The sequence below is a fragment of the Pseudonaja textilis genome, chromosome 6 (assembly GCF_049901715.1).
Source record: "Pseudonaja textilis isolate UNSWEBS1 chromosome 6, rPseTex1.2, whole genome shotgun sequence".
Lineage (NCBI taxonomy): Eukaryota > Metazoa > Chordata > Lepidosauria > Squamata > Elapidae > Pseudonaja > Pseudonaja textilis.
In genome coordinates this window covers 44,679,052-44,702,835 of record NC_141995.1, presented here as the reverse complement: position 1 = coordinate 44,702,835, position 23,784 = coordinate 44,679,052, and the positions used below count along the sequence as shown (strand labels likewise).

Here is a 23,784-nt window from a genome sequence, read left to right as displayed (position 1 = left end):
CCCATCGTCCCCCAGGCCGTGGGCGGCGACCATGCTTCTGCGGCTGCTGTTGGCGAGAGTCCGGTGCCGATTGGTCGCCCATCCTCCGCGCGCCCTTCTCCTCCTCTCCGCCTCTATGGCTACCGGCGCGAAAGCCGCCGCCGCCGCCGCCGCCGCCGCTCGGCAGGTAGGGTTCGTAGCGCGCCGCCCGGGCTCTGGGAGTCTGAGCGAGAGTCGGGCGTCAAGCCCTCGCGGTGCTTCGTGGAGCTTCCGGGCGGCAGATGCTCCGAGCCTGTCCCTGCCCTTCTCTGGCTCCTCTGACCCTCGCATCTCAGCTGGGGGCTCAGCCGCCCCAGCAGTCGGAGTGCTGGCTAGCTGGCTGGCTGGGGAGCTATAACTAGAGAAGGTGGCCAGGGTGGTTCGCATTTGCCGGTGATACTGTCCCAAGATCAAGCCCTCTGGCTGGAAACCGCGACCCCCCTGCTGCAGCAACTCCCCGGATCTGGGTTTTTTTTTTTTTTTTGTAGGAAAAAAGACGCCCCTAAGTGGAGCTTGGTTACCCACCATCATGACACGGGTTGGTGTGTTCCGAAAGGACGCAGAAACCCTTTCTGGATCCCTTCAGTTGCTTAGTAATTTCCTGCTTCCAAGAAAATTGAATGTTTTATTTGTAATGTTAGGAATGTTTTATTTGTCATGTTATATGTCTATTTATAATTCCGTGAAAATCTGTCCCCCCTGGAAGGGATGGCTTAAAGCTTCCGCGGTTTCAACTTTCAATATCTCTCAACTATAACATGAACCGAGAATTCGCTGGAGTTATTTAAACCTGCCTTGCCTCGTTGATATAACATAGAATAACAGAGTTGGAAGGGTCCTTGGAGGTCATTTAGTCCAACCCACTGACAGAGCAGGAGACCCATATCATTTCATACAAGTGACTGTCCAGTGACGGTCTCTTCTGAAAAGCCACCAGGGATGGGGCACCCACAACTTCTGAAGGCAAGGCGTTCTACTGGTTAATTGTTCTCACCCAGGAAACTTCTCTTTAGTTCTAGGTTGCTTCTCTACTTAATTAGTTTCCCTCCATTGTTTCTTGTCTTGCCTTCTGGCTTTGGGAAATAAATTGACCCCCTCCTCTTTGTAGCACCTTCTCAAATACTGGAATACTGCTATCATGTCTCCCCTAGTCCTTTTCACTATACCCAATTCCTGCAACCAATCTTCATATGTTTTAACCCCCACCCCACTAATCATTCCTGTTGCTCTTCTCTGTACTCTTTCCATGGTCACAACATGTTTTTTTATATTGTGGTGGCCAAAATTGGATGCAGTATATTCTAAGTATGGTCTTACTAAGGCTTTGTAAAGTGGTACTAATACTTCACATGATCTTGATTCTATCCCTATATTATTTTAGCCTAGGATTGCATTGTTTTTTGGGGGAGCTGCAGCCACACACCGATGGCTCATATTTAAGTGTCCACTAGAATGCCACGATCCCCCTCACAGTTACTGGCATTGAGCCACGTTTCACTCAGTCTATACCTATACATTTTGTTTTTCTTGTCTCAGTGTAAAATCTTATCCGTACTGTTTTATCCACACTGAATTTCATTTTGTTGTATGGGGCCCATTATTCATGTCTGTCAATATTCTTCTGGATCTTGAGCCTGTCTTCTGGGATATTGGCCATTCCTTCTAGCTTACTGTCATCTGCAAATATGAGTTTCCCTTCTATTCCCTCATCTAGATCATGTATGAAAATATTTAAGAACATTGGGCCTAAAACGGAACCCCGGAGTACCTCACTGTCCACCTCTCTCCATGTGAATTTAATCCCATTAAGGACTACATGTTGATTACAGTTTGTCAGCCAGTTACAAATCTAGCTGGTGGTGATGCTATCTATCCCAAGTTTTTTTTACTTTATCAAGAAGTAGGTTGTGGTCTACTTTGTTCAAGTTTGTCAAGATCCATCGGGAGGATGAGCCTATGTTCTGGAGTGTTGGCTATACCTGACAGCTTGGTATCATCTACAAATTTGATGAGTTTCCTTTCTATTTCCTCATAAATTGTTTATGAAGATATTGAAGAGTACTGGGCCTAAGACAGAACCTTGGGTACTTCGCTGCTTGCTTCCCTCCATGTAGATGTAGCTACATTAAAGACTACATGTGGAGTGCAGTTTGGCAGCCAGTTTGAAATCCATCTGGTGGTAGTGTTGTCTATTCCACATTTTTTGAGCTTTCCAACAAGTAGAACACATTCAGCTTATCCCTTCAGCAAGAGAGGGAGATCTGCTGTAGCCAGTGATATTTTTCAGGCTTTTTCACACATTTGCTGGTTCATCTGTTGAGAGCTGATTCCTCAGCTTTTCAGAGTAGCTTCTCTTTGCTGCCCTGACTTCCCTTGCTAATACATTTCTGGCCTGATTGTAGAGCATTCTATCTCCTTTCCTGTAGGCTTCTTGTTTGGCATGACATAATTGTTTAAGCCAGCGGTCACCAACCAGTGGGCCGCGGTCGACTGGTGGGCCGGGAGAAAATTTTGGGCCGCAGAGAAATCCCCCTGAAAGCAATTAATCCAGGCTGAGCAGAAACACAAGGCTCTGCCGCCCACATGGCCCGCGGAAACCCCGCCCACTCACTCCTTACCCGGCAAACTTGCCTGCTAAATTACTATTTTTCCTTTTTCCGACCATCATCTGTTCAGCTGTGCCGGGAGATTTAGATTAGCTGGGAAGCAGGAAATGGTTGGATTTCTTGCTTTCTAGCTAGTCTTTAGATCTTTGGCTCTGCTTTTAAGCACAGCCAAACTTCGCTTAATACTGAAGTTGCTATTATTCAGTGCAGATTCACGGCAACCAAATTTTATGTGACAGACTGAGCTAGCCGATGGCAGATAGATAGATCACTGAATGATTCTGTGAGCAACTCAATCTTCCTGCCTGCTTTGCCTGGTTTTCAGTAAAAGTTGCTCTTTTTTAATAAAAAAATCAATATTTATATAAATATCTATATTAATAATAATAATAATAATTTATAACATACAAGCCATGCCCAGCCAGTCACATGACCATCAAGCCACATCCACAAATTAGGCCATACCCACAGAACCGGTTAGTGGTCTGAGGTCATTCCAGCTTTGCTTGTAATTAGGTTGGATCAGAAATCATGTGGTCTTGATCCAATTTGTCCTTCTGTGGATGAACTGAGTGACTAAATTGTATTGATTTTGCATATGTTTTATGCAGACCCCGGTGTGCACATGTTTCACCTCTCCTGCAGGAGCTGCATTGGTTGCCGATTTGCTTCCGCGTGCAATTCAAGGTGCTGGTTGTCACCTTTAAAGCCCTTCATGGCTTGGGAACAGGTTATCTGAGGGAACGTCGCTTGTTAGTCACATCTACCTGACCCATTAGAGCGGAGAGGCAGGGAATGTTGCGGGTCCCATCTCTGAGGGAGATATACCTGGTGGGACCCAGAAGAAGGGCCTTCCCCATGGTGGCTCCTTCTCTCTGGAATATCATTCCCCCAGAGATTAGAATGGCCCCCTCATTAATACTCTTCCGAAAGGCACTGAAGACCTGGTTCTGCCAGCGGGCCTGGGGAACCCAGAGTGGGATGGAGCCCATCAAATGGCTCGTGTGATCTGCTGTCATTGGGGAGGGGGAGGGGAGTTGGGGGATAATTTTTTTTTTTATTTTTTTTCCAGATTTTGCTCTATTGCACTTTATTAATTTGTTTGATTCTTTTTGTTAGTTTTTATTTTTTTATATTATTTTTATTTTTTATTTTAAATATGGTTTTACCTTCTGTAAGTCGCCGTGGGGGAATAGGCGGCAATATAAATTCAATAAATAAATAAATATGATCTCAGAGGACTAAATCATATCTGCACTAGATTGATATTGTCCTCAATGACTGGTGGCAGCAGTTTTTCCAGCCTTAACTACAACTTTGATTTCAGTCTGCCTACACCCAAAACATGGTTTAATTCAGAACAGCCTTGCTCTAAGAGATCAGATTTCTTAATCTTTAAATTATGAGGAACTGTGGTTTTCAGCCACTTTTAGGGCAATCATTTTTTAAAAAACAATCTTTTGTATAGAGAAAGACAAGAAAAAACTTGGGCATGCGAGACAAAAAAGAAGATTGGATAGGTTTACTTTGTTGCCAATCTCCCCAAAATTAAAAATACCTCCCCTTTATATATATAAAGACAGATATATATCAATCCTTTAAAATGCCTGAAGGTACAAGTGCCTTGATTTAGCTAGCATCTCGAAGCCTTTAAAGTGAGTAGACCAGCATTTCCTAACCTTGGCAACTTTAAGATATGTGGATTATGCTGACTGGGACATTCTGGGAGTTAAAAGTCCATACATCTTAAAGTTGCTAAGGTTGAGAAATTCTGAAATAGACCATGGTATTTTATATGGTCTTGGAACAGGTCAGGCACTTTCTGAACCGGCTGAGTCCTGCCTGCTTCTAGATTGTTCCTCAAATTTTCCCCAGGCAAATTGAGATAACCAAAATGAAATCATCTCCTGGGAAGGCAGCCCTGAGCTCCCTTGAGGGCTTGCAGTGGCTCATGCCCTGCTATTCCTTTCATTTTCACACTGGGCAAAGTTCAAGCCATGGAGGCGGAGCCAAGCTATCTTCCCCGCTATAAAATCTGCCCCGTAGGGAGCTGAAAGTGCCAGAAGCAGCAGTTTTGCAGACAATGCCTCATCAACAAAGCGGTAGTCCTCATGCTGGAAAGGTAGGTGATCTCAGATCTTATGGCAAGAGGGCTGGGAGTAGGAATTTGCAGCAGTTACATGGTCCAAATAGGGATTTTGCCTATTTCCCAATTTGTATAGCTTTTCACCGCGTAGCTTTTTCTTTCAGAAGACTAGCTTGTCATGAGCATATTTAAGAAGATGATAAGTTTAGGTGAAATTAACCTATTGATTAAAAGTTAATATATCTCAGAGTGACCCTGGTTTCAGTAGAAAAGAATGTTACTCAATCAAAATGATACCTATGAACCTGTGATGGAAATGTTTTGTCCCCCAATCTTGATCCTGTGGAAGGTATCTGCCATTGTTTTATGGATGTTACCTAACTAAACCACCTTCTGTAGGGTCTCATTCTCGGAGCCTTTTCCAGTGACCGTGATGATGAACCTTCTCAGTTGTCTGATGCAGGAGAGGCTTTTGACAAACAAGTCAATGGGAAGCTGAAGGAGTTACTGGCCATGTAAGCAACTGGTTGCATTTCCTCCTTTTTATTAAATCGTTGCAAAATGACAGGAAATAACATTTGGCGTTAACAGATGTTTTGCAAGTAGCTGCAGAAGTTGTTGCAAGTTTGTTTCTCCCTTTCTCTTTTCCCACATTCATCCTTCCTTTTTGCCGTTCAAATGATGTTGATTCCATCTCGCTCTTTGCAAACAACCCCCCTGCCTTTTTTGGGCTTCCCCAAAATGTCAGGTTTTACTCAATTTCAAGTAAGGAGCAGGTGACTAGAAAAATGAGGTGGCTTAACAGTCCTAATCAAAAGGGTAGTGCAACACTTAATATCTGATTCTCAAAAGATTTGCATATAGGTTCTGAATATGAATATAATATTCATATACATCAAGCAGCTCTTTTTCCAGGAGAATGCATGTGCTTTTGTAGCTGCCATGAAGTTCCAGGAAAAGACATGGCTGTTTTAAAAGACTGCTGTTTTATATGCATGGCCCTCTGAAGCACCTTTTGGAAGAGAATCCAAAGTACGCATAGTTTTAATGGTTCACTGATTAGAATTCAGTGATTAGCAATTTACTAAATGAAACTAATGTCTTGGTCATGTTGGATGTTGGTTTTTTATAAAGTCAAAGGGCCCGTCTGTGTTAGTGAGTATTTTAAAACTAGAACTTCGATAGGCTAAGTTAGAAAGGCTTTATTGATGCAAATGCATGGTGGAGACAGTAGTAGGACTGATTACTTCAAACTTTTTGTGAGCCTGAGATAATCACTTGATTTAAAGCAGTATTTTTTTTAACCTGGATAACTTTAAGATGTGTGGACTGCTGTGAGTTGAAGTCTACCTATCTTGCCAAGATTGAGAGACACTGATCTAAAGGTTTTATCTCATCATCTGCTGTTCTAGAGAGAGATAAAAAGTTCTCTCTCAGCATAAAACAAGAATCCTGCCATTCATAGGTTGGTTTATTTAGTATATTTTCTGACCACTATAACCAAAACCTGAATACATGGATAGAAGGTACCCTTAGGTATAAACCAGGCAAAAGCCTCTTCTGGGAAAGGCTAATTTTCTGATCCAGTTGCTGATAGGTGAGTGAGTAACATCTGTTTTATTGTGGACTACTGAACATCTTTGTGTCTTATTCTAGTTCTGGTCCACCTCTGAAGAAAGGGAAGACCCGCATCTTCCATGGTTTGCATCAGGTAAGGGATAAATATTTAATTTAACCTTGTGCCTCTTAATTTTTCAAGGGATTTTTTTTTTTTTACTGGAAGAGCTCACAGCTTGCTCTGACCTCAGAAGAAGACAGCAGAAACAGGGTTGAAACAAAGACTGTTACTCAAGTGTTTATGGTAGTTAATGCTAAGAAGGTCATCTAGAGGTAGGAGTTAATATGGAAACCCCAAAGGTGCTTTTTCAAAAAGCAATTGGACTTTGTTCTCTTTGAAGACATTTCACTTTTGATCCAAGAAGCTTCTTCAGCTCTGACTGGATGGTGGTGAATGGAAGGATTTATATTCCTTACACACAGCTGGTCATTTGCATTCTTTTAGAGTTGTTGAGGCCACTTGGAGGTTATCTGTGTCATCAGGATCACCTGAGTAGTCCAAATGGATGTGGAGCTTTCTTGAAAAGACTGCCAGTTTTGGCAGAAGAAAGCTCCACACCCATTTGCATTATTCAGGTGACCCCTAGGACACCAGATAAACCTCCAAGTGGCCTCAACAACTCTTTAAAAGAATGCAAATGACCCGTTGTATACAAGGAATATAAATCCTTCCATTCCCCACCATCCAGTCAGAGCTGAAAGAACTTCTTGGATCAGAAGCAAAATGTGTGCAAAGAAAACAAGTCTAGTTGCCTCTTGAAAAAATATCTTTTGGATAACCATGACCTGGATGACTGAGAATCTCCATAGACAATAAGATGGAAAGTTTGTAGATTTAATTAAAGCATTTGTACAGATAGTCTTTGACTTACAACCTTTTGTTTAGTGACTGTTTGAAGTTACAGCAGCACTAAAATGGTGACTTACAACCAGTCCTTCATTTACAACTAATACATCATCCCCATGGACAGTCTGATCAAGAGTTGAGCACTTGACAACTGGCATGATGGTTCTAGAATCTAGATCATGTGATCACCATTTGTAACCTTCCCAGCCCACTTCTGGCAAGCAAAGTCAATGGGAGAACCTGAATTCCCCTAATGACTACATGATTTATTTAACACCTGCTTGGCTGCTTGGAGGAGGCGACCCGGCGGCGCTCCGGGTTTCCCCTCCGCCGTGCGGCTCGGGGCCAGGCGCGAGCACCTGCGAGTTGAAAGGAAGCCAAAAGTTGCCGGGAAGTTGCTCGGGTTTCCGGGGCTTCCAGGCTTAAACTTTGCACAGGCAAAGTTTGCAGGTGGAAGCATCTTCCCGCTAAGGAGCAGGAAGGGTTCCGCCCGGTGGGCGGGCGAGCTGCTTGGAGGAGGCGACCCGGCAGCGCTCCGGGCTTCCCCTCTGCCGCGCGGCTTGGGGCCAGGTGCGAGCACCCGAGAGGAAAAAGGACGCCGCAAGTTGCTGGGAAGTTGCTCGAGTGCTGGGAGCCACCGTCGTGGTGAGCGGCTCGTCGGGCACATACGCGAGGAGGAGGGCTTTTAAAGTGCCGCCCGAGCAGGACCGCCGAGCCGGGAAACGGGGCACCAAGGCAGGGCAAGGCTCCACCAGCAGCGGCCTAGCTTTAGGTGGGCTTGGATGCCCCTGAGCGCGGGTTTGCTGTTTGTTGTCTCCTGGGACTCGCGTTTGGAAAGCATGGAAAGTAGTAGCAGGAGCAGCCGCGTGTTATATATATAATTATATATCTTTATATATATATATATATATATATATATATATATATATATATATATATATAAGGGCCCATTATAAAATGCAGCAAATTATATATAAGAATATTATATATATATATACATATATATGTATACGTATACGTATACATGTATACATATATACATATATACATACATACATACATACATACATATATATATATAATTTGCTGCATTTTATAATGGGCCCTTTATAATGGCCTTTTGTAAAATTGGTTCGGCCCTCGAACGCAGATCTGATTTTCCATGTGGCCCCCGACAGAAATTAATTGCCCACCCCTGCCTTAGAACATACTTTGGAGAGCATTTACTGCATAATGCTAGTTTAGTCTCCCTTAACAGATAATTTAAAATGTGAAGTAAATACTAGAATTGATCCGATCTTGAAAGATATTTTTTGAAATTCCAGTTGGTTAACTTTAAACAAAAATAGGAAAAATGAATTGATTTTCTTTTCTGTTTTGTTGCAGGCCTTTCCAAATGTAGTGGTTGTTGGCCTGGGAAAGAAAGCAATGGGAATAAACATAGATGAAAACTGGAATGAAGACAAGGAAAACATACGGGCAGCTGTGGCAGGTTAGCAAAATTAAAACATAATTTTTGTGTTAATGTATAATCTCTAATATTGCTTCCATAACGAGTGCAATCTATATTTTAAAAGGTTGTCTCCACTTGTCAAGCTTAGTAGGCCTCGCATTAAATTCTGTTGGACTTAGTGAATATTGAGCATAATGTTGTAAGCAGGATGGATAAAAGTCTATGATTTTTTTTTAATTTACAAGAGATCAGGCCTCTTGCAACCATAAAATAGGGAATTTCAATAGGGCAGTCCGAATGGCAACTGATGGAATTGCCTGTTTTACACAAATGTGATGGGTGTGTAAGGCTCTTGTCCTTGGCACCATGAGGGAAGCATGGCAGCAGAATCCAGCCTAAATGCAAAACGTCAAATCTCATATTTTCAACGACCCCACTTTTTGCAGTCTTTAGAACCAAAGCTGGCATAGCAATTGCTTTGTGATAGCTTTCCATAAAAGAAAGTGATCAAAGAGTCCAACCTAGAACTAAGGAACATTTCCTGATAGTGAGAACAATTAATGATTGGAACGACTTTTGCTTCAAGAAGTTGTGGGTTCTCCTTCACTGGAGGTTTTCCAGAAGAGAGCCTTTTGTCTGGAATGGTACAGGGTTTCCTGCTTGAATGAGCAGGGGATTGCACTAAAAGATCTCCAAGGTCGCTTCCAACTCTGTAATTCTGTAATTCTGTAATTTCATTTGACTGTTACTCAGTGGGCTAATAAAGTGGCCTTTGACAGAATTGAGTTTTTAGCATGGCTAAATAAAGGCACATATTGCAAAAATTGCTTTTTTGATGCATTGTGTACTTTGGCCAGCTGAAATTGCTCAGTCATCATTTTCTAACATGAGAAAGTTGGGTGAGGCACTTTCTCATTCCTGAATTACCTGTAGGGAGTTGCCACAAGATAAGTCATCTAATTGTCCTATAATTAATCATTTTCACTTCAGAAAGCTTCGATTGCAGAAATGATTGCCTTGGTTGACTTTTAGTCCTTATGGCAGGGAGGTGTGTTTGCTAGAAAACTCCTTGCTTCTCTCTTGGGGGCGGTCATAATTTTTCCAATGTGTATTTTATTGTTTAGCTGGATGCAGGCAGCTGCAGGACCTAGAACTCGCTTGTGTTGAAGTGGATCCTTGTGGAGATGCTCAGGCCGCAGCTGAAGGGGCTGCCCTCAGCATCTTTGAATATGGGGAACTGAAGCAAAAAAAGAAACCCAACCTTGAAATTCAGTTACATGGCAGGTAACCGAGATATCACCTTGGTATGGTGCTTCTGTTGCAGAAATAATTTCTTTGCTATGAAGTGTTGAGAAATAAAAGGCTGGGGAATGAAGTCTTTACTGAAAGTCACTCATAAGACCTTGCACTTAAATAAGCAAATCATTTCTATATGCAAACATGGTTTATACTTCAGCAGTGATCAACCAGTGAATCAAGAGCGTTGGCAGCGTGATTTGGTTTGTGCAGTCTTGATAGATTTGCTATCCCAAGGAGTCAAACTTGAATAATTTGCCCTAGTAAAGGATAGCAGAGGTTTGAATAATTGGGGATCAAGTTAGACAAAGTTGCTGGAATATCAACTCATTAGAAGAGAGGAGCTAATGAATAGTACTTCCCTTAGTTGCGTGATGGAGGAGACCCGATTTTAAGTCAGGCTAAATATTCTCCATTTTTACAACTTAGTTATTAGCAAATTTATAAGTACAACAATAACCAATGCAAACTAAAAAAATTGAAAGAAAAGGAAAAATAGCTGCAGAAAAAAAGGAAGAAAAATAGAAAAGGACAAGTAAGAATCTAGCTAGGAAAAAACTTCACTCCTTTTCACCAACACTTTTAGCATCTTACTGCATTCTCTGACTATATGTACATACAACAAATGTTCTCTTCTTTCTATATCCCATCTCTTATCTATAATCAAATCCTTAAAGCATCATCATTTTAGTTCTGATGTCAAGAAAAAGTCCATTAAGATTTACTAGAAATAGCATATCTGTTTTAACCTTGACAAATTCCTTCCTTTTACTTCTAACAATATTGATCTTTAATCACTTCAAATAATAGTAACAGAGTTAGAAGGGACCTTGGAGGTCATTTAGCCCAGCCCCCTGCTCATGCAGGAGACCTATACTATTTCTGACAAATGGCTATCCAGTCTCTTTTGAAAAGCCTCCAATGATGGGGCATCCACAACTTCTGAAGACAAGTTGTTCCACTGGTTGATTGTTCTCACTGCTAGGAATTTTCTCCTTAGTCCTAAGTTTCTTCTCTCCTTGACTATTTTCCATCCATTGTTTCTTGTCTTGCCTTCAGGTTCTTTGGTAAATAAGTTGGCCCCCTCTTCCCTGTGGCAACCCTTCAAGTATTGGAAGACTGTTATGTTACTCCTGGTCCTTTTCACTAGACTAGGAATACCCAATTCTTGCAACCTGTTCTTTGTGGGTTAGGGTTAAGGGGTCGCAAATTGGATGCAGTATTCTAAGTGTGGTCTTATGGGGTTTTTAAGTGGTACTAATGTCTCGTGTGATCTTGATTCTATCTCTCTGTTAAGGCAACCTGGTATTGTATTAGCTTTTGTTGGCTGCTGTTGCACATTGTTGGCTCATGGTTAGATGGTTCGTCCACTACGACTCCAAGATTCCTCTTGCAGTTACTACTATTGAGCCATGTTTCACTAGTGTACTTAAAGGTGCTACCCTTGGTTTAAGCAAGATGGTTATTTCTTCTCCCAGAGAAAATAAAACTACTGGAGGCTATTATCTTGTGATCTCCTCACAGAGACAATGTCTGGAGCATTTATGGGCAATCTCAAATCCTCTCCTTGTCTGGAGAGGAATTATTGAAGAGCCCGTACCTGCCAGCCCTTCATTCCACCACAGTCGTAATCTGCCATTTCCTGTCAAAGTCCAGGCTAATATTATTTTGTTTGGGCTATCCAGCTTGAAAAGATCAGCTGTTTTCCTTAGAGCCCCTTGTCATTCGGAGCACCTCCTTAGAAAGAAATAATCCTGGCAGAAGCTGCAATTCTTTGGCTGTGATCCTGCTCCTTACCATGTCCTCTAGGTATATGTTCTCATTGAAGACTCTTCAGCCCGCTCACATGGTTCCCAGACTGGGTTTTTGAGCTTGATCTTCCCTTTCATGAATGTAAAGTTCCACAGTTCTGTTTCTTGTTTTAAAAAACTCTGCAGTAGCACTTTATAGATAAACATTCTGTGTTCCTGCTTAGTGATGGAATTGATGCCTGGCAGAAAGGGATTCACTATGCAGAGGGCCAGAACCTGGCCAGATATCTTATGGAAGGCCCTGCAAACCACATCACACCAACCAAATTTGCTACCATCATTGAGGACAAGTTGAAAAGCTTCAGTAGCAACACGACTGTTCATAAACGGTAAGTCCAGTTTAAGAAGTTTTTAGTTGGTAGCATCTTTCTGAGAATGAAAGAATGTAGATTTTATTGCTGGGACTTGAAGTAAGTAGTGGGATCCACAGGTTTCCCAGTTATGTAAAGACAGGTGCACTTAATCTGCGTGCACATGTTGGTGAGAGTGGAATGTGTGTGTGAGAGAGAAACGACGCAGAGGAGTAACAAGAATTACAGGCAGTGCTATTTGAAAGGGTTTCCTCTCTGCCATTTCTCTTCTCAGCTCTGCCCCAAACCAAGCGGTGGGGACGCTTCAGCAGAGCGCCCTTCTAGCGTCCACTGCCCTGACAAAGGTAAATCTGAAGTAGGTGGGAGCCACATCCGACTCTTCTGATGGCTTCCCCACTCCCACTCCGCTTGAGGGCGGCCAATACACAAGGTGTGAGTGTGTGTTGAGTTTGGCATTTCACCTTCCTGCCTTTTGCGAACTTTTGGCTGCATGCAATGAAAGCAGCAGAAGCAGCAGAAGTCTTTCTTTCTCTCCCCCAAATTCCACCAGAAATGAGTCTTTGTGAAATTCGTCGTGCTGCCACCTCAGCTTCTTGGAGCAAGACCCTGCAAGGCTTGTGGCATTGCGTGCATGAACAGCAGCACTGCCACGATCTTCCTTATGCCGGTGCAGCTGACATCCTGCCACTCATGGCTACACCTGTCGTTGAACCTTGTGGTGGTGCTGCCATTCACGCAAGCAATACCACAACAAGCCTTGCAGCAGCCTAAGGACCGCCGGAGCTCCAGGCCTGGTGGAGTGCAAATTGTGCTTGCTGCCTGCTCCGTAGCCACAAGGTGAGCTGCAGAACAGAGGGGCCCTCAGCTGCAAGGTTGCCTGGCGCCATGGGCAGGGCTGGGGCTAGCAAGAGTGCTCTGGAAATATCTCCAGGCACCCGGAGAGACAAAGGTCCCAACAAAGAGCTTTCTTATAAGAACCAAGGTCATCTCCACTGGCAACAGATAAAGTTGGGAAGAGCTCCTCAAGTAACTTAATTGGCCAACGTGACCGATGACATTTGGGGCTGGGGATTATTTCCTAGTTTAATTATACTGAATCCTTGGGAAAGATTTCGATTTGACTTTCCATTGAAGTTGTGCTGATATGATGTACTCATTAAAGAAGACCTTTGAGAAGGAGCCAAGTCTCTTCTGATTTGCTTGAGTTCATTAGTCTGGAGCCTTGAGAGCAGGTCACCATGTGACTAGACCTGTGTTTTTTATGTCCATTTTTGCGGTGGTCATTAAGCAATTGCCACACGTTAAGTAAATGCCATGGTCATTAAATGGCAAAGCTAGAAATAAATGCTGGTTTCCAGCAAAAATGTACATCACAGTCACCTGACTTCAGGATGCTGCCAATGACCATATATGAGAGCAGTTACTAAGCAGCAAAAATGCAGTTACATGATTGGGGGTGGGGCATCCATTGAACTTTGGAATTGAGTCATAAGTTGCTTTTACGGAGGACTATTATAACTTTGAATGGTTCTAAATACCTCATCATAAATTGAGGACTACCTGTACTTTGTAAATTAATGAAGGGGAGGAGATATTTTATACAGGAATCATGAAAATTACAATTGAGTGATACAGACCTAATAAATGGGCTGTTTGATTGGTCTGAGAACAATGTTTTCCTGGTCTACATCTTTCCATGAGTCCCTGCAAAGAGGAAAGGCAGAAAGGTGTTCATGAAAATGTCCATGCTTTTCAATAATAAAAGAATTTTAAAAAGGATACTGTAAAAGCAATTGTTGCAGAGGAGTGTTTACACAGAATAGTTGTAAAAGGGAAACCTGGTTAATATTTTTTTTCCTTTTTATGTGTTTGCTTTTTTGTCATCTTAAAATTTGAGGAAAAGGTTGCTATTTTGCAGATCATCTGGGGCATTTGGGAGTACAGTGTGTGTCCTCTTTCAGTAACTGGGAAAGAAATAATGCAAATTGTTCCCTGTCATTACAGAGATAAATCTTGGATACAGGAGCAAGGAATGGGCTCATTTTGGAGTGTGGCAAAAGGCTCGGAGGAACCCCCAGTCTTTTTGGAAGTCCACTACCAAGGCTCCAGCAACCCCAAAGAAGCTCCATTGGTATTTGTTGGAAAGGGGATAACTTTTGACAGGTGAGCATTTCTTAGGAGCACTTTTGGAGCAGAATTTAATTTCTCCTCTGTTCCCGGAATGAGTATTTTTTTTTACCATAGGATGCATTTTAATTGTCCTGCTTACCTACAATTTCAGCCTGTGGACTTCATTCTTCTCCAGTATTATTCCAGAAGATCTGAATTGAATGTTTTTCTGTTGTAGAACGCCCCCCACACACACCTTTCAGATTTATAATAATAGTGCCACATTTCCCTTTTTCATTTATTATAACAAAAAAATTGTGGCTTGACATCCGAGCAAAGTTTTCTCTTGATACTGAAAGTTTTGTGGAGTGGGATGGGCATCTCTTGTATTTTTTTATTTTATTTTGTGGCGTCTCTTGTAATTTTTTCCCAGTGGTGGCATTTCCATCAAGCCTTCAGCCAATATGGATGCCATGAGAGCAGATATGGGAGGAGCAGCCACCATTTTTTCTGCCATTGTCACAGCTGCAGAGTTGAAGTTACCCATTAATCTAATTGGTAAGTAGATTGTAGAAGAATAAATTCGCAAAAAGTTATTTGAATTGGAACGTGATGTCAACAGATCTTGGGTCAGCCCATCTTGATTCTCCAAGGTCTGTGGTAGAGAAGTTATCCCATGATTTGCTTCCTGGGCTGGAAATAGAACTTACTAAACAAACCGAATTAGCTGCTGAAATTGAAGGCTGAATTGCCTTGTCCTTCTAGCTTCTTCTCCAGAACAAAATCTGGTAATGTAGACTGGTGAGATTCCATCCTCAAGAGTCTTCCAGTTCAGACATTCCAATAGATGTTCCAGTTTGGGGGTTTGCCACTTTGTAAGGATTCCCGGTTGCTCTACCTATTCCCTTCTCACATGATGTTATAGATATCCTTTACCTAATTACCAGTGGTCCTTAATAACCACTCATTCAGCAACCATTCAAATTTGTGATGACACTGAACAAGCGATACTACTGGTTCTTTCCTAGTTCCAGCCACTGGAATGTTTCTGTGATTGTGATTGGGACAGCTGGCTTGTAATAATGACATTGCAGTATCCTGCATCCTTCTTTGCTGGCTTCCTACAAGCAAAGCCAATGAGGAAGCCAGCAGGCGCTCACAAATGGTGGCCATGTGATGCCCTCACTTTGTGACCCATGGTGATTCACTTAATGAAGCCTTTGCTAAGCGGTATCGTCATATGACATTGTGTTTTATGACTGCATTGCTTAGCAATGAAAATTTCAGGCCAACTTGGAATCTTTAATTGAAGATTACCTGCATTTTATTTTCAAATATTTTTCTTTATTTTAGAAGAATATAAAAAATAAAGAGCACCAATAATAACAATTAAAACTAAACAAATCAGGCAACCAATTTAAGACTCTAATCGTAAGACAGGACATAAAAATATATTAATTTTAGAGAAATAATGATAGAAGTTTTATAGATAGTGAAATATGTGGTATTAGCAAGAGAAAGAGCAAGGAAGTGTGAAAAGCAAACCACAAGCATCATCTTTCGGTCACAAAGTCATATTTGCCAAGAAACCTTGTCTTGCTTATAACAAAACCACAAGCTAGGGAGTTTAGCAAGATGGGTTTGTGACATCCAGCCATCCTAGCCTAGCAACAGGGCATCGATGGGGCAAGGGAGGGTTCCTGCGGGCCATGTGGGTGGCGCAGCCTTGTGTTCCTGTGCAGCCTGGATTAATTGCTTTGGGGGAGTGCTTTGGGAGTGACATTTCTCTGCAGACCACCAAAATTCTCCGCAGACCACTGGTGATCCAATAATGTTACAGTATGCATAAATTCAGTTGGAATTCTTTATATCTAAGGTCTAGCCCCCCTTTGTGAAAACTTGCCCAGTGGGAAGGCAAATAAACCCGGAGATGTTGTGACAGCCATGAATGGAAAAACGATTCAGGTATGTTTTAAGATGCTTATTCAGCACAGGTTTTAATAAAGTAACATGAGGTTGGGTTGGACCTGAGGTTTCATCTAGTAACATAATTTCTAGCTGAACAAATAAACTTTATATCAACAGTTGCTTGCAAAAGCCCCATGGAAAGGCCTAGAGGCCAAGTTTGCTAACGTTTCTAAGTCTCGTTGAAGGTCATCAGTTTTGAGGGAATGTTAGCAATTTCATATTTAACAGAACAATAACGTATGTTCCCTAATGTGGTCCTGTGCTGGTTGAGGAATTTGGGGAATTGATGTCCATATAATTTAAAGCTGCTAGGTAGAGAAACATTGGGTTGACTATTTGTATTAACCACCAGCCTTTCAGGATTACAATACCATTGCAATAATAAAAGAATTGCAGCCTTTCATATTTGCCAGTCTGGATAGGGGATTCTTCCTGATTACCATACAAAATGTGGGGCAGGAAGTAGTTGCTACTGAGAGAAGATGTTGACAGATATCCTCCAAGGATATCTTACTGGCAAATAAAAATATTTTCACAAATATTATACTCTTTTGAGCTTTGTTTTGTTCTAGTGTATCCATTATTTTATAGCAGTAATTTATTTCAGGTTTGAAGTTATAATGCATTAAATGTTAGAGTTTTAAACTGTATTATTAATCCCCCCCTCCTCCCAAAAAATTAACTATTGATGATAAAGGCAAGCTTGTTAACCCACACTGTTATTACAAGTAGAATGTAATTTTCTCTTGCTGATTTTCTGATTTCTTCATAAAAGATTGACAATACAGATGCAGAGGGAAGATTGGTGTTGGCTGATGCTCTTCACTATGCACACCATTTTAATCCAAGGGCAATTTTAGATGCTGCAACATTAACAGGTAGCCCTTTTTTATATTCAAACAATTTATATTCCATATTCCCAGAATATTTTTTTAATAATGCTTTATTGATTTTTTTCCATTTATACATAATACCAATAGTTATTAAACAGCGCTGTGACATTATATATACATTCATGTGTCCTATCAAAACTTACAATGCATAATACTTTCATACCCTCTTATTTATTATATACATTATTTACATTTTCTATTTTTATATCTATTATCTATCCAAATAAAGTAAACCATGTTTCCCATACTGCATTGTATTCTGTGCCTGTTTTCCCTTTTAATTCCATAGTTAATTTATTCATTTCCACACACTCTAAAATTTTTTTGATTATTAAGCCTTCAGGTGGTATAGAGTTTTCCTTCCAGTACTAAGTATATGAAATTTTTGCTGCTGTTAATATATGTAATATAAGATATTTTATCTTTCTATTATATTTTTTTGTATTATTCCTAAGAGAAAGTTTAATGTTTTCCATACATCTATTAGGTTCAATTCCTCTGTTATATCAAAAATGTTTGTGGCAGTATATTCCTTTTTTTCATTTTTTTATTATCACAGACGTAGTCTTTTATAGTCTCTACTATTCCATTATAGTCTCCAACTATGCATATATCTTTCTGACCTGTCTCAACAATTTTTTCATGAAATTTTTTGAGAATTCTTTTTGGTTTTTGTTAGGTGCATATATATTTACTAGTAGTATCTGTCTTTGTCCTATTTTTATCTCTAGTATTAATATTCTTCCCTTAATGTCTGCGTAAATTTGCTTTGCTTCTGTCTCTTCTCTGATATATATCACCACCACCACCTTTTTTCCCCAGCCAATGCAGTATGGAGTTTCCCCAATTTATTAAATTCTAAATACTTTTTGTCTTGACTATTGATATGTACCTCTTGGAGGCACACAATATCTATATTTTGTTTAACCAGTTTTGATAGTATTTGTTTTCTCTAAACTACAGCATTTAATCCATTTACATTTATTGATAATAGTTTTAGTTCTTTTTCCATATTTTTATTAGTCTATCTACATCTAGTTCCTGTTAGGGTTTTTTTTGCCATTCATTTGGGATCTGGTTCTAATGCCTTCTTCCTTTTGGGATTCTTGAGTTTCTTTTGTCTTATCTTCCTGGTCTTCTATCTCTGATTCTACCTGGCCTTCTTCCTGGGTTCCTTCCTCTAGCTTCTCTCTACTGTTGTCATTTTATTCCCTTCCTGTCAATTGGTTGTAGAGTTCTTGGGCTTTATCCAGGTTATCTATTTTTATCTTTTTTCCTTGACATGAGACCAGCATACCTTCTGGAATGCTGAATGAAACAGAATGTTTCATTTGTTTAGTTGTACTGCCAGGTGATGATAATCTTTACGTTGTTCTTTAACTCGTCTTGGTATTTGTTTGAGAGTGATAATTTCTTTGTCCTTATACACTATAGGTTCCTCCCTTGTTATTTTATATATTATGTCCTGATGTTCTTCCAGGCAAATCTGACGTGCACTTCTCTGGGTAACGATGTCTTTTGGCATAATTAGTCTGGACCCTGTAGGCCTCATCTATCTCTCTTATAACCTTTTGGGTATTTCTTTCCAGGGTTTCTGCTATCAGTTCCGCCATCTATTTTCCCAGAATATTAGGAATACTATGAAAAGTGCCCCTTCATGTGCAGAATATTTTAATAATGTGTTGTCTTGCAAGACCCTCCAAATTATATGGAGAGGACTTGTATTATCTTAAAATAATGGATTTTTTTTCTTTTTTACTAAGGGGTCCTCCCTCTTCCCCCCCTCCCCAGAAGAATAGGCTACATATTCAAATGGAAAAGTATAAGCTTTGATGTTTAAAATAATGTTGACCATAGCACTATTCTGACTACTGGGAGAGGATTATTTTAAATACAGATTCAGCTTTTCATCAAGGTTGTGCACTTAAGCAGCTCACTGTGAGCAATTGAAGCAATTAAAAGCAAAGCAAAACAAAAACAGGTGCTGATACTGCAGATAATAAAAAGGTTGAAACATCAAAAGTAAATCCAAAACTATCTGAATAAAATTATCTTTGCTTGGCAATAGACACTAAAAAGAGTAGGATGGATCAAACAAACTTTTCATAGGACACTTCCAACAAGTGGGGTGGAACTGTAAAACAATATCTCCTATGCACCTGATAGTAATGTTGGTGTGCAAGAAAATGGTCCAACTTCTTAGAAAATAGAACATATTGATTTTTTTAAAAAAATCTATATATTATAATCTTGCAAATAAAAGAAAAAAAGATATTTTTAGAAATGTGAATATAAATTGCTAGCTGATGAGCAATTAATACTAGTCGACATTGAAAACTGGCTGGATAACCTGTATTTTGTAATACTTTATAGGTGCCATGGATGTAGCATTAGGATCAGCAGCTACTGGGGTTTTTACAAATTCACAGAAGCTGTGGCATCACCTGTATGAGGTAAGTGATGCTTCTAATAATTGATTTCAAGATAGGCTTTGATTTAGAGCAAGGATGTCAAATTCAATCACATTGTGTGATGCATCGCAATGTATCGTGATGTTTTTTGCTTTTGCGGAACCAAGGTAGGATGCATTCAGCCCATGGATCGCCAGTTTGACACCCCTGATTTAGGGGTTTTTTAAGAAAAGATTTAACCCTTTTTATTGAGAACCCAAGTTATGACTATTGGCTACAAAAGCTAAACAGAAAACCTTGGCTATGGAGTTGATAATACTTTTGTGAACTGGTGATAATTTCCTCACGTTCTTTTCAACATTCCTAGAGGCTTCTGCCTATATTGCTGCCTAAAGTAAGCCACCTAGAGACAAACAACACAGCAATGCAACAGAGGATATTTTATCCTGTCTCTCATATTTATCAGGCAGAAAACAGAAGAGAACTAAGTTTGGGTTTATTAATGTTAGTTAACAAAAAATGGAAAACAGTATATTTGATGCTTCAAATTATTTCAACAATTTGTGTTACAAATTTTTAAATAATTGTCTGACTGGTCTTGCCAATGCAGCATGTAGCCAAGATATATAGATACAAGATACATTTCTGTAGGTGGCAGATGAAATAGGCTACCAAGTCCTTTAGCTAACTGAATGTTTCAAGGGTCATGACCTTTGACCAGGCATGGATGTCAAACATGATCTGAAAGCAGATATGAGAAGTGGCTTTGTTTGCAATGAGAACAAATGATTTAGTGGATAAAGCAAAGATTAAAGAATGTCAAATTAATGTTTCAAAGAGAAGAAACGAGCATTGGAAGGGTAAATGCATTCAGTTTCAGCAACTATAAAATGATGCACAAGTATTATATATATATATATATATTTAATAAATGATACCTTCATAGATACACTGGGAGGACTGAACTTGTAGGGATCTTGATGCATAAATAGTTTGGTAATAATATTGCCCAAATCTCAGATTGCGATGAAAAAGGCAGGTTGGTTGTGAACGTCATTAAGAAGAAAATTGAAAGTCCCACCGTTCCGTGCCATTTCCTGAGATCAGTTCTGTTTTATTATTCTGAAGCAGTATTAAAAAAACAAAGGGGATTTTAATAGAAGATGAAGCTTAGAACCTAATAGCTGTATTTCATACTCTCTGCTTCAGTTTAAGTCTAACTATTAGGCTCAATCATTAAAAGCAAACTAAAGACAGTAGAGAATTGTGTGGAAATTTGATATCTGAATAGATTCTTTTCTCTACACTGACAGGCTAGCATTCTGACGGGGGATCGAGTTTGGAGAATGCCTCTCTTTGAACATTACACAAAGCAAATGACAGACTGCCAACTAGCAGATATCAATAACATTGGAAAATACAGGTAACATAGCTAAGATGAAATGAAATGCTGCTGCTATGCTATTATGTTCATATTACTTTTTCCCAGTGCCTACAGAGAACTTGGGCAAATAGGAGTTAAAGGAGGGACCTACCTGAAAATACTCCAGATGTTGTTTATTTGGGCATGGAGTCAATAGAGCAATCATCTATGGCCAAGTTCATGAGGGTAATGACTAGGCAGAGGAAGCATAATTAGTAGACCAGTGAAATGCTGTGGACATAATATATTTAGACTTTAGCAAGGAATTTGACAAGTATACCACAGCCTACTTCTTGATAATGTAAGATTTAAAAATGTTCCAAATCTTATTTTATGCTCACTAATTTGACAGACAACTCTGAACAAAGAAAGATTATTAAAAATGCGTTTGCAAAGGCAGGCCTTCACGATTGAGATCATAAAGCGCAAAATCCAATATTTAACCAATACATTTTATACCCTCTACACAATGCACGCCATGCCTAAGAAGCCCTCTCCACTCCCCTCATTATCTCTAAGTCAAATTATAAGCTAAGCTTGACAATTTCTTCAAGACAACAGATATCTTGTTTACTTGTAGCTTTACCTTGGGTGGATGTTCCTATCTTATTTACTTGTGGCCTTGCCTTGGGTGGATGTTCCTGTTTTCCAAGAAGATTGTAGCAAGTCATCACGTACTATTTAACTGAATATACTGTGGGGTTAATATACAACAACAAGAACATCATAGCTTAATAATACAATAGATACTTTTATAAAAGAATAGTTTATTATTTATTTCCTTTAGTAAGCTAGAAAAATGTGGGAAAGCATCACCACCAAATGGATTTGTAACTGGCTGACAAACCGTACTTAATGAGTAGTCCTGAATGATACTACCTCCACATGGAGGGAAGTAAGAAATAGGGTACCACAAGGTTCTGTCTAAGGCTCAGTACTCTTCAATATCTTCATAAATGACTTACATTAGGAAATAGAAGAGGAACACATCAAATTTGCCGAGGACAGTAAGCTGGCAGGAATAGCCAACACTCTAGAAAACAAACTTAGGATCCAAAAAGATCTTGACAGACTTGAACAATGGGCCCTACCCAACAAAATGAAATTTAATGTGAAAAAAAGCGAAGTTTTACACGTGGGCAGGAAAAACCAAAGGTACAGATTAGGTGAAACTGGCTCAAAAACAGTAATTGTGAGAGGGACCTTAGAGTCTTAGTGGACGATCACTTAAACGTGAGTCAGCAGTGTGCAGCAGCAGCCAAAAAAGCTAATACAATCCTTGGTTATATAAACAAAGGCATAGAATCAAAATCACTTGAAGTATAAAGCCTTAGTAAGACCACACCTGAAATATTGCTTTCAGTTTTGGTCAGCACATTTAGAAAAAAGATGTTGAGACTTTGGAAAAAGTGCAAAGAAGGGCAACTAAGACGATTAAAGGCCTGGAGACTAAAACATATGAAGAAGGGTTGCAGGATTTGGGTTTGGCTAGTCTAAAGAAAAGAAGGACTAGATCGTAGTATTCCAGTATTTGAGAGGTTACCATAAAGAGGAGGGGGTCAATTTATTTTCCAAAGTACCAGAGGGCAGGACAAAAAACAGTGGATGGAAACTAATCAAGAGAAGCAACCTGGAATTGAGGAGACATTTCTTAACAGTGGAACAACTTGCCTTCAGACATTGTGAGTGTTTCATCACTGGAGGTTTTTAAGGAACACTAGACAGTCATTTGTCTGAAATGGTATAGGATCTCCTCCTTGAACAGGGGCCTGGACTAAAAGACCTCCAAGGTCCCTTCCATCTCTATTCTGATTCTGATGTTTGGCATGGTGATAGCCAGCTTTATCGATAGCTTTTCCCCTAGATAAATTAAGAATACAAAAAAATCTTACAAATAAAACTTTATCTTTTGTCCTATTAGGTCTGGTGGTGCGTGCACAGCTGCTGCATTCCTGAAAGAATTTGTGACTGCTCCTCACTGGGCTCATTTAGATATTGCTGGTGTAATGGAAAATAAAGATGAAATTCCGTATCTGCGGAAAGGCATGGCAGGAAGGCCAACACGTACCCTGGTTGAGTTTATTACTCGACTGGCCTTAGACAAGCAAATCTTCTAGAAAGCAGATTTGTGAGAATCACCACTGGCTTTAAAAACAGTTAATTTGAATCTGGGATCAGCCAGTGTATGGATAAGATTCCAAAAGGGCCATTCAACTTTGACTTCAGTTTTGGGAGGCGACTTTGAAATGATCCAAAGCAATGGACTATAAATTCATTCCATAGAGTTCTACTAAATCACACTTTTTATAATTTCATTCCAGGAGTTTGTCCTGTATTTGGTATCCAAAGAGCAATCAGTCTAAACCAACATGATTTATAATATGGATTGAATAATAGATACACAGCTATGGCGTACAATAAATATATCTTCTGACAATTCTGGCTGTTGAGGTTTTTGTCTTTTGCAGAATATGCTTCCAAAAGGATTTGTTTCATAAATGGTTAGGCAGAATATTAAGAAAGAGGTGGAGCCTTGTGCCAGCATGAATAAGGCCCTCATTTCTGCATGCCAGCTGGTGAAATTTGAATTTTATAGAGGATGCCCCTAAGGATATGTCTAGCCCTAAAATGGAGCATTGATGGAAAATGTGCTTTATGTGCAAACTCTGCTTCTAGTGGGTGCTGGAAGGACTTGGCAGCCCATCATTCTGTTGCAAGAACTATCCATCTGGGTTCAGCTCCAAGTGAGAAGAAAGACACTGGAAACATGGAGTCTGATTGGAAAGATGGTTTAATGGTGAACAGGACCACATGGGTTTTAGGTCCTAGGCTGCTGACCACATGGAGGAGAGAGAGGTATATACAGGGCTGGAATTCGACCGGTTTCGACCGGTTTCGACGAACCAGTAATTCTGGTGAGCATTTGGTCCTGCCC

The 23,784-nt window shown here is 40.2% G+C and overlaps 1 protein-coding gene across 3 annotated transcripts; it reads left to right on the top strand.

Moving 5' to 3' along the window:
- The first annotated feature begins 5 nt into the window (after window positions 1-5).
- LAP3 (leucine aminopeptidase 3) lies at window positions 6-23,286 on the top strand. Of its 3 annotated transcripts, none has more exons than XM_026699733.2 (13): window positions 6-166; window positions 5,110-5,225; window positions 6,367-6,421; window positions 8,561-8,666; window positions 9,752-9,911; window positions 11,899-12,063; window positions 14,050-14,208; window positions 14,588-14,712; window positions 16,031-16,119; window positions 16,898-17,000; window positions 19,389-19,468; window positions 20,740-20,849; window positions 22,771-23,286. In XM_026699733.2, the coding sequence occupies exons 1-13, from the start codon at window positions 32-34 to the stop codon at window positions 22,964-22,966; spliced, it is 1,599 nt and encodes a 532-aa protein (XP_026555518.1). In that variant the 5' UTR covers window positions 6-31; the 3' UTR covers window positions 22,967-23,286. The 3 variants fall into 3 exon arrangements, with proteins under 3 accessions (XP_026555518.1, XP_026555520.1, XP_026555519.1); XM_026699735.2 differs by having other exon boundaries at window positions 66-556; XM_026699734.2 differs by lacking the exon at window positions 6-166 and adding an exon at window positions 4,596-4,746.
- Window positions 23,287-23,784: the final 498 nt, after the last annotated feature.